This window comes from Nematolebias whitei, chromosome 3, assembly GCF_014905685.2.
Source record: "Nematolebias whitei isolate Nwh7 chromosome 3, NemWhi1, whole genome shotgun sequence".
Classification (NCBI taxonomy): domain Eukaryota; kingdom Metazoa; phylum Chordata; class Actinopteri; order Cyprinodontiformes; family Rivulidae; genus Nematolebias; species Nematolebias whitei.
In genome coordinates, this window is record NC_056500.1 from 3,922,650 (window position 1) to 3,934,352 (window position 11,703).

At 44.6% G+C, this 11,703-nt stretch overlaps 1 protein-coding gene across 1 annotated transcript in view; it reads left to right on the forward strand.

The window, feature by feature from the left end:
• Nucleotides 1–254: 254 nt before the first annotated feature.
• Nucleotides 255–11,703, forward strand: part of si:ch73-60h1.1 (calcium/calmodulin-dependent protein kinase type IV) — a 44,568-nt gene continuing 33,119 nt past the window's right edge. Inside the window, exon 1 of the mRNA XM_037697891.1 lies at nucleotides 255–567. Within this exon, the coding sequence (XP_037553819.1) occupies nucleotides 461–567 (107 nt within the window). The 5' untranslated portion in view covers nucleotides 255–460. The remainder of the gene's footprint in view (nucleotides 568–11,703) is intronic.

Below are 11,703 nucleotides of genomic sequence, written 5' to 3' on the forward strand. Positions count from 1 at the left end.
GACCGTCTCTGCAGGAAAACACGGAAATCTTCACTGAGGAGGAGGACGGACTGAGCCGAACCGACACCCGACAGGTTCCGAGGCCCGATGGAAGCTGCGCCACATCTGGACTCGATGCGTCCGGATCCTGGTCTGGACTGAGGAGCTGGTCTGTTCGGATCGGTTCTTTGATGTCATCTTAAACGGTCCTGATCCAGAGTTTGAGGGACCAGGCGGTTCCCCTTCCTCCTCCTCACCCCCCACCCCACCTCCTCAGTCTGGATTAGAACCCACCAGGACCCCCCGCCCCCCCCACTCCGTTCCTCTGATGCGGGTTTTACCGAACTGGATTTACATGTGATCTGATCTGGATTGCTGCACTCCTGGTTCTGATCGGGTCCCATCAGACCCGGTCCTGGTCCTGGTGTTTCTCGGACTTTAAGTCCTCTTGGCGCTGGATCTGAGGAGTCCCGCTCCGACCATGCCGACGTCCCGGCCTGGTTCGGAGCCGGTGGAGTTCTGGGTGGACGGGTCCAGGCGGGACGGGACGGTGGAGGACTTCTACTCCCTGGGTTCGGAGCTGGGCAGGTAATGGTTCTGGGTGGGGCAGATGGGTTCTTGTACGCACTGGAGTGGGCCAAAGTTGTCCACATGCGGGTCCATGTGATCCGGATTCCGGGATTAACTCCTAATCCGGCCTGCGATTTGCTGCAAACTCAGTCCGGAACCAATAGAATTAGAACCGAGTCCTGCAGCTTTCACACATAAATTATATTAAATGGTCTTTTTTTTTACACAAATGATGGAAAATATTTTATATTTATTTAAAAAAGTTAATGAGAACATAAATTATTTTACATTCTGACAGAAATTTTATTTATAAAACAAAGTTCAAAGTCCAAAATGTTTGGATTATTATTATTATTATTAGCATTATTATTATTAGAAGTAATAAAATACTAATTTTACTAAAAATGTTTTAGCTTTTTAAAATGCTTTAAATCTAAACATTTTATTTAATTTTTCCTAATTTATAATTTCAGTTCTTTAAAAATGTATATTTATTATTCTGGTGCGTGCTCAATAATCCAGATAAATCTTAAGCTGTCTGGTCCTCACGGGTTCAAAAAAACAAAAACATAAAGAAACATTTCATCTTTTCATCCGTCTTTCAATGAAAGACAAAATGTTTCTACAATTTTTTTGAACCCGTCCAGATAACGTGACTTAACTTTTTTAAATTTAGTATTTATTCCTAATTTTTATTATTTTTTGCTTCTTTCTTATACAGTTGCTGAGTGTCTTAAAAGGTTAAATCTCTTGGGATATGTTTTTAATGCTGGATATTTGACTTTCTTTATGTTTTGGTATTTCTGACAATAGTTTTAAATCTCATTTGGACGCCGACAGTAAGTATCCATCCTACAGGAACCTGGAAGTTGAAGCCTGAATGGGACCAGTGCTCCCATAGGCTGGTTCCAGTACAGGTTTTAGCCCCGCCCCCTTCTTGTAAATAAACCGGACGTTATCCTTTTTTCAAAATAGTTCCTCTGCAGAACTTTGAGGATTCATTGAACATTTATTTATACAGGTTAGTCTCATTGAGCCTCGGGGACTCATTTACAAGAGACACCTGATTTCAACAAAGAGTGATGACAACAGCAGACAATTATAAAATAAATCATACAAACTGAGATTAAATTAAAGAAAATGGTGTAACAGCGGTTGTAAAGCGACGTAGAAAACTAAAAGCAGGATGTCTGCGTTGGTTTTTGCCATGAACGGGTCCAGACCATCCACAGGACGGGTCCACAGGATGCAACTTTGTAGCTCTGTTTCTGAAACATTTGTTCTTTTATTTAATATTTATCATTTTCATTTACAAGTTACAAAATCCATGTTGCATATTAAGTTACAATCTGAACCGTACGTCCTAAAAAACTGAAAAACAACTGGTCTCATACAAAAACATAGTTACTGAATGAATTTCATATGGGTATATGTAAAAACATTTTATATTTACAGTAGTTCTTTGATACTTCACGGTTCGACTTTCGCGGATTCACTCTTTCGTGGGTTTTCAACGTAAAACACGATTGTCAACTTTAATATCACGTGATTGGGACGGTACGGGATAAAAAGTTAACGGGAGCGTACGAGATCGGGAACCGACCAATAAGACATAAAACAAAACAAAAAATGTTTTGGACAAGCAAGACAAAAGAACTACACGGCCCAGAAGCCAACAGTGCTTCTGGACGCTGCTACCTGCTGAAACTCAAAGAACTGCAATGGAGAGAGCGAACACTGGCGGAGGAACCGAGGGGGTGAAAACAGTTTTTCAACACCAAATCCGAAGTATTGATCTACGCATTAAACTCAGAGAACTGGCAGGAAAGTCACAAATAATCCTGAAGCTGAACTCTTCCTTCAAGTTGTAGTATCTTCACTGGTGAGTACCCATTTAAAAGTTGGCAGTACTGTACAGTACATATAAGCATGTTGTTAAAATTAAGAGTTTAGAACACTGTTAAGAACATTGCAAGAGTGTGGGAACGGTTTAGAAAGCCTCAAAATAAATAAAAATACTAAAATAAATAGCACGTCTCTACTTGGCAGATTTTCACCCGGTGTCTGGAACGTAACCCCCGCGATAAGTGACGGACTGCTGTCTTCTATTTAAGATCAATTCCCAGACTTTAAAAAAACCTCTGGTTTCCTTTGACTCAGTATTACTCCTCCCATCAGTGTTTCTGTGTCGGGGGTTCTGGGTTTTTCCAAACCATCGTAAAACTTTTTTTTTTCTGCTGCTATTGCAAGAAGAGCTAGCTCCTGTTGATAAAGGTTTAAAACATTTAATATGTACCCTTTTATGACATTTCTGCCAACAACTAAACATTAGTAATCCCCTCCTAGATCTTTCCAGCTGCCAAAAGGTTTTAAATCTTTTAGAGTTTGGCTCAAAGTTTTTCAATGTTTATCCAAGACGGGATATAAAGTAAATATGTGACCACATCCAAATGTTCCTTGATTGTGCTACATTATACTACTACTACTATTCCTGTAGACTCCTGGTGGAGCATAGGGCTGCAACAACACCCCGCCAACGAACTCTGTTTTGGGCGGCTCTCTTCAGCTGGGTCCACGTCACTCCGGCGGCCTTCGCTTCACTCTCAACAGATCTTCTCCACGTCTGCTTTGGTCTCCCCACTTTCCCTTTTCCCTGTGGGTTCCATTCCAAGGCTTGCCTTGTGATGTTTTCTGCTGGCTTTCTCAAGGTATGGCCTATCCAGCCCCACTTTCTCTTTTTGATGGCTTCACTGACCGGGCTTTGGCTGGTTTTTTCCCATAGTTCTGTGTTGGAGATCTTCTCAGGCCACCTGATGTTGAGAATGTGTCTCAGACACTTGTTTATGAAAGTCTGGATCTTGTTGGTGATGGTGTTGGTTACTCGCCATGTCTCGGACCCATACAGTAGGACTGCTTTCACGTTGGTGTTGAAGATGCGGATCTTGCTGCGCTGGGATAAGGCTTTGGAGTTCCAGATGGGTCGCAGAGTGTTGAAGGCGAGCCTTGCTTTGTTGATCCGGCTCCTAACATCTTCATCTGCGCCGCCGTCTGTGCTGACCACACTTCCAAGGTAAACGAAGCGGTCAGCTTCCTTGATGTCTTCTCCCTGCAGCTGCAATGGTTCTTTCTTCTTGTTGTTCAGTCGCATCACCTCTGTTTTCCTGGTGTTAATCTTCAGGCCGGTCTTGTTTGCTTCCTCGGCGAGACGAATGAGCTTGGACTGTGCATACTGTAGCGTGTGGGACAGAAGGGTGGTGTCGTCCGCAAAGTCCAGGTCCTCCAATTTTTTGGTGAAGGTCCACTGGATGCCGGTGTTGGTGCCCTCTGTTGCTCTCCTCATGATCCAGTCCATGACGATCAGGAAGATTGTCGGTGACAGCATACAGCCTTGCCTCACTCCGGTCTTCACTGTGAAGGGGTTTGTCAGCTTCCCGTTATGGATGATCTGGCAGGATGAATCTTCATATAACTGTTGGATGATGCTGATGAGCTTCTGTGGGACTCCGTAGTGCTGCATCAACCTCCAAATGGTCTCCCTGTCCACGCTGTCGAAGGCTTTCTCGAAGTCGACGAAGGTCGTGTACAGCGGAGACTGCCATTCGATGGACTGCTCGATGATAATGCGCAGGGTGGCGATGTGGTCCGTACATGAACTGTCTTGCCTAAATCCTGCCTGTTCTGTTCTAAGTCTAATGTCTAGCGCCTCTTTCAGTCTCTCCAGGATGATTCTGGTCAGCACCTTGCTGGGGATGGACAGCAGCATGATTCCTCGCCAGTTGCCGCACTGGGAAAGGTCACCTTCCTTGGGCAGCTTCACGAGGTAGCCTAACTTCCAGTCGGCAGGTACCTGCTCCTCCTCCCAGATCTTCAGTAGGAGAGGATGTAACATCTCTGCTGCTGCTGCCGCATCTGCCTTGAGAGCTTCTGGAGGGATGCCGTCAGGACCTGCTGCCTTGCCGTTCTTCAAGGACTTGATAGCCTTGGTGATCTCTGCCTTGGTTGGTGGGCTGGTGTTGACACGAAGGGGGTCCTCCGCTGGAGGTATGTCAGGAGTCACTGCTGGTGGTGGTCGATTCAAAACTTCTTCGAAGTGCTCCACCCATCGTGTCCTCTGGTCTGCATCGCTTGTGGCGGTTCTTCCGTTCTTGTCCTTGACTGGCTTGCTTGGGTTGAAGTTCTTTCCTGACAAGGCACGTGTTATTTCGTATAGTCTCTTCATGTTGTTTTGACTTGCTGCTGTCTCTGCCTCCTCTGTCAAGCTGTGTACAAACTCTCTCTTGTCTTGTCTGACACTCCTCTTCACTTCTCGGTTCGATTCCCAGTACGCTGCTCTAAGTTCTGACTTCTCTTGTTGGTCCTGACATCTGTTTATCTGCTGCTTTAGTTCTCTCCTCTTTTCAATCTTCTTCCACGTTTCTTGTGACAGCCATTCTTTCTGCTCCCTCTCCTTCTTCCCCAGAACATTGGTGCAAGCGGTCTTCCAGGTCTTCTGTAGTTCAGCCCAGTGGTTCTCTACTGTCTCTTTAACCAGATCTGCTAGCGCTTCGAACTTGTTCTTGACATCACAGTTGAACTCTTCTTTCTTCTTACTGTCTTTCAAAAACTGTATATTGAACTTGTGATGTGGTCTGCCGGATGAGTCACAGAAGGATCGCAGCTTGGTCTTCACTGTTGCCACAAGCAACTGATGGTCTGAGGCTGCGTCGGCGCCGCGCCTTGCTCTGACATCCATCACACTCCGTCTCCACTTGCGGTCTATGGTGAAGTGGTCTATCTGGTTATCAGTCTTTCCATCTGGTGAAGTCCACGTTGTCTTGTGGATCTTCTTGTGTGGGTAGATGGTGCCCCCTATGACGAGGTCGTTGAATGAACAGAAATCTGTAAACAGCTCTCCGTTCTCGTTGCAGGTTCCTACGCCATGTCTGCCCATGATGAGTTCTCTGTTTGTGTTGTCACTTCCCACTTTGGCGTTCAAGTCGCCCATTACGATTTTCATGTCTCTTCTTGGTGTCTTGTCTAGAAGAGACTGCAAAGCACTGTAAAAGTCTGCTTTATCTTCTTCTTCCGCTGCGTTTGTAGGTGCGTAGCACTGGATGATGGTTGTTTTTCTGCCCTTGGAGTTGAATCTTGCTGACATCAGTCTTGGTGAGACAGGTTCCCACGCCATCAAAGCCCTTGTAGCCTCCGGCGCCAACAGTAGCGCGACTCCTTGGGTGTGGTCGTGGTCCGCGTCTTCATGTCCGGAGTAGATGATAGTTCCTCCAGAAGACAATCTGGTCAGGCCGCTTCCATTCCATCGGGTCTCACATAGTCCGAGAACTTTGATGTTGTATTTTCTCATTTCGCTGGCCACCTGCGCTGACTTTCCACTTTCGTATAGGGTTCTGATGTTCCAGGTCCCTATCCTGGTCTTGGCCTTTGTCGTAAGAAGACTTGTCGGCGAGCTGGCTTCCCGAAGGCTTTCACCGGCGCACGTCATGGCCCCCCCTGAAGAGGAGTCTTCCCGTCCAGGCAGTTGTTGAGTTGAAGTTGTCGCTGCAGTTTCTGTAGCACTAGTTTGTTTTCCAGGGTGGAGTTGCTAGCCCCACGCCCAACCCTCCTCCTTTTTCAGCCGGGCTTGGGACCGTCCTTGGCGGAGTTCGTTAGTGAAACAAGTTGTCACTAATCTGGGAGTGATAATTAACCCTTCCATGAAGGTAAACAGTCATGTAAACACGATTGATAAATCCTGTATTTTTTTTTTTCAGTTGAGGCGAATGTCTAAATTGAAGCCCTTACTGTCCAAAGTTACCTTGAGACAGTAAAACATGATTTCTTAATATCCAGGCTTGATTAATGCAATGTGCTTCTTTTTGGAATCAACCTGAATTATTCTTTATGATGACAACTGGTTCAAAATGCTGCAGCCCAATTTTTAACTGGTACAGGCACAAGAGAGGACATTATTTCAATTTTGGCTTCCCTTCAATGGCTCCTGATTCACTTCCAAATTCATTTTAAAATCCTTCTGTATGTTTCTAAACCTCTTAATAGTTCTGCCCTCTCTTATCTCGCTGATCATATGGCTATTGTTGCAGCCATATGTCCCACAGTGTTCTCTAAGGTCAGCAGATTCCACACACACTTTTCAAGCTCAGAGGTGACAGGACCTTCTCTATTGCAGGTACAAAACTGTGGAATGAATTAACACATCATGTCAAGCAGGCTCCCTTTTTCACCGTTTTAAATCTAATTTATAAACACACTTTTGTTCCCTGACTTTCGACCCAGTGTGAGTTGATTTTAACTTCAGTGTGTTTGAATTATTTTAGTAATTTAGTTTCTTATCTTTCTCTGTGGATTTATCTGTGCCCTTTGCTTGTTTGTTTAGTTGTACATTGCTTTGGTTGACCTTATTGCTGTTTTTAAGTGCTTTATGAATAAAGTGGTATTGTAAATTTGCATGGTACAGTATAGCTACTTGAACCCCTCCACTTGAGGCAGCATCTTACTCCCAACCTGGAGAGGGCAATCAGCCATTTTACGACTGACAACCACGGCCTCTGATTTGAGGGTGATGATCCTCATCTCAGCGACTTCACACTCGACTGTGAACTGCTCCAGAGCTGGAAATCATATGATAGCACTAACAGGACCAAATCATCTGCAAATAGCAGCGATGGAATCCTTAGGTCACTGAACCAGACTCCTTCCGCTGCCTTTCTAAGTGCACCAAGAAATTCTGTCCATAAAAGTTATGGACATAATCTGTGCTAACAGGCAGCCCTGACAGAGCCCAAGTACCAGCCTGAAGGGGTCCAACGTACTGCTGGTAATGCAAAGAAAACGTTCACATCACTTCTGTAGGGACAGAATGACCCCCAATAATATACTCATGGAGCATCCCCTAGAGTGTACAACAGGAGGTCTCGTCGGCATCTGATGAGGCCATGTGTCTCTTAATAAAATATCTCAAATATCTCACTTGTAACTGATTGCTGAGAGGTCCAAAGTTTAGACCTTGGATGAGACCCCAGTTTATGAAACGACCTGGCTCAAAGGGTTGCAACACAAAACAAAGACTGAATACAAGGTTGTGAATTTAACATTTTATTATTAAAAACAACCAACTACAAAGCCTCATCAAATTATCGCAACTGAGAAACCAGCAGCCCCAGCTGCCTCAAGCCACACCAGGCACACCTTTATTCCATATTCACAGGCCTAGCCAGATGACTGCCTCACGTCCCGAAGGATTTAAAGCTCTTCAGGTTTCAGAACAAAAACAACATCCAGCTCTTTACTAATATTTTAAGATACGATAAGATATGATAAGATAAGATAGAACTTCATTGATCCCGCAGGAAATTGTTGTGCCAATACAACGGAAAATACACAAGGAATCACACAAAATATAAAAATAACAGAGAATATAAAAATACCAACAATTAAGTTCTAAACAGGTGCAGACAGAGACATTAAAGTGTTTATTCTAGTACAGAATGAATTTTATTGTCCTATGTGCAGAAAGGGGGAGGAGTGTAAAAGTTTGATAGCCACAGGGAGGAAGGACTGTGTTGTTCTGTGGAGCACCTCGGTGGTCTCAGTCTACGACTGAAGGTGCTGCAGTAAGAGTCCAGTGTGTCATGCAGGGGGTGTGACGCATTGTTCAGAATCTGGAGCAGTTTCCTCAGCATCCTCTGCTCAGACACCTCTGTCAGAGACTGCAGTTCCACTCCCAAAACAGAACCAGCTCTCTTGATGAGTTTATCGAGTCTGTTGCCATCAGCTTTCTTCACCCTGCTGCCCCAGCACACCACAGCATAGAAGAAGATGCTGGAGACCACCAAGTGTTACAACATCTGCAGCATGGTCCTGCAGACGTTAAAGCAGTGGTTCCCAACCCTGGTCCCTGAGGAGCACCATCTTGCATGTTTTAGTTGTTTCCTGCTCCAACACGCCTAATTCAGTGATTTAATTACCAGTACTTCCTCAAGTTCTGCAGAAGTCTGTTAATCACCCATTCATTCAAATCAGGTGCATCAAAACAGGAAAACAAGTAAAACATGCAGGATGGTGTTCCTCAAGGACCACAGTTGGGAATGTTACAACATGAGCTGAATGCGGGCCCCGAGAGCCGCAGCCAGCTGTTGCTAGCTGTTGCTAGCTGTTGGCCTCAGGCCTCATCGGACCCCAGGTCCACCCCCACGCTGTCCCCCAGCTCGGACCTCCCTCAGAATCGGCAACTCACACTATCAACAAATCAAGGAAACGTGAATTCAGTTTTACCAATTGTAATAAAATCAAGGCAGGAGAAGGTTACAGTTTGCAGCACTGGCCGGTCCAGTACACAACTCGAGATCAGGAACTGTAAGGGGTGATGTCCCATCGCATTGCAGATTGTAGGCCCAAGACTCCAAGACCTCCTTTCGCAGAAGGGGAGCACAACCTATCACTTGGATGACGGGGAGGGACTTAAGTGTGGTCACTTTGGACCTTATGTGAGTTAACGTGAAAGGAAAAATGATACTGGTGCAGAAAAAAGCCTTTCTATGTGATGAGTAAGCAAATTAATTTATTCATTCAACATTTATTTAAACAGATAAGTCACATTGAGCCTCAAAGACTCATTTACAAGTGAGACCTGTTTGGACAGACAATAAAAGTGGTGAAAACTGACACAGGGTTTGGAGACAAAAAGAAATTCCTAACACGCTTTTAATCTTTGTTTGAAGATCAAAAGTGTGACAATGAAAAAAAAACCTCACACACGAGCACATAATGACACCGACCTTTTTTATTTTTTTTTATTTTTTTTGGGGGGGGGGGATGCAAGGGCAGTGAGCAGTCAGAGACAACACACAGAGGCACTGCAGAGTTCAAATAAAATCACAGTGCAAATAGTTCTCTCTGGAGAGAGCAGTGTACACTCGGGAGTTTCTGAAGATGACCAGAGACGAAACCAGAGTCCTGAAATGATGACAGAATGTTTATTCAGCTGGGTTCCTCTGAAAAGTCCATGGAAATTCCTAAGTAGGAGAGGAGGGAGGGGTTAGAGCATCAGGTTTACAAAACTTTCCAGGCAGGTTGAGATAAGATGGCCTGTCAAGTCCAGACAGGGAGCCGAATTCAGATAAACATAATTGTTTTGGGGACAGGCAGAACTTTAATGACACCTACCTTGAATTTGTGTCAGTCCACTCGCTTCCAAAATGTCCAAATTAAATGACCATACCACCAGAACATGCCTGAGAATAATCCCCAAGATCTGATCCATTCTGCCAAGAGTCTGGGTGCTCGAGGCACAAACCAAGCCATCATATAAGGCAGGCAGCCTGACCAGGTCCAGATTTGCTGCCGACAACTTCTTTGTTTGTTGATAGACCAGGAACCAGCCGAATACAAAAAGCAGGAATCAGTTATCATTAATCCAATTATAAATGCGTCCTTAAAATCCACTGATGACAGCAGAGATAGATGCGTCATCAAGTCTTCCAAGTCAATGCAATATCAAACTGCGTGCGTGCCAACAGGGCAAACCAGCTCGCCTAAAGCCTGTCTTCTCTTCAAAGAAATGTTATCAATTGTGTTGAGGGACCAACTGACCAAAACCAAGTCCATAGTTATGATTTGGAAGATTTGTAGAAGAGAGGCTCTAATGCAGTTTCACAGACAGGACAGAGCAAAAGCAAAGCGGAGAGGGAGAGGAGGAGATGTCCGCCCTTGAGAGAAGCAAGTGTTGAATGAGAAAATAATATAAAACAAATAATAAATAAATAAATAAAACTCTATTCATTGACGGATATTGAATCCCTAGGATACTTTTTTTAGAGTTGCTGGCCCCATTTAAACCAGTCAGAATCGGGTCATAATTTCATTATAATCCCTTCTCTGAGCAGATCAAAAACCCAGGGTCACTCTAAATAAAAATACTAACAGGAACACTGTATTAAAGGACCTGAATCTCCTGAAAAGAAAAAGGTGACTCTGCCCTTTCTTGTAGAGGGCGTTGACGTTAGCTGTCAGTCCAGTTTATTGTCTAGGTGGACCCCCAGGTACTTGTAGAAGTCCAGTGTCCACCTTAGTACCCTTGATGTTGATAGAGTTGTGGGGGCTGGTCTTCTTGCTGTAGTCCACCTGCAGCTCTTTAGTTTTTCCAAAGTTGAGTTGCAGGTGGTTCTGTCCACACCACTCCACAAAGCTGTCCACCACACCTCTGTAATCAACTTCCTGGTCAACAGTGATGCAGCCCACAATAGCAGTGTCATTTGAGAACTTCTGCAGATGGCAGGATTGTGAGTTGTACCTGAAGTCCAAGGTGTAGAGGGTGAACAGAAAAGGCAAGAGGACCGTCCCTTGAGGAGCCCCTGTACTGCTCAGTATGGTGTCTGAGGTGGAGTTCTGCAGCACATTTGGTGAGGAACATTCAACATTCACTCTGCAACAAGTGATTTTTCCCATTATTTGGTGATCAGTCAAAATCTAAAACATTTTGGATTTTGTCAAGGCTAAAAAAATCTTCATGATTGTAGAGAGGCAACAAAAAATATGAATATTGAGGGATTAAATAACTACCTAATAATTTGAAGTAGTGATAAAACACTGATAATTATGGGCAACTGCTGTAGTCTAGTTGATGAAAACTGTGATGACTCGGGAGTGACCCAATCGAACGAGACCCGGAACGACACGAGACTCAGAGTAAAAAGAAACAGTGTTCATTTATTTACAGTGAAAACTTGACTGCACAGGCATCAGGACTGAAACTCCTGGAAATGGAGGACAAGTTCAGTGGGGCAGGTAAGTTGTTATGTTCAAACTTGTAATTAGTTTTCTTATCTTACAGTTGGCGGTTCTTGTAAAAGTGGATCCAAGAGAAGCCCAGAGTTTCCAGAGGAGATGGTGAGATGGAGGCACTGTGCAGCAGTTCCAGAACAAGATGATAACTCCCAGAGACTGAGTGGAAAGGCACGAGAGATCAGAGCTTGGCAAGGCACGAGAGATCTGAGGACTGGAACCCGTGGAATCAGGACAGGACCCGGGAAGCGACGAGGAACTGTAGGAACAAGATCACAAGGTAAGACTTGTATTCCATGAAACACTAAACAGCTAGAAACATTAAGTACCAGGGGAACTCAATGCTCCAGCGTCGAGTAGACTTGACTGCAGGCTTAA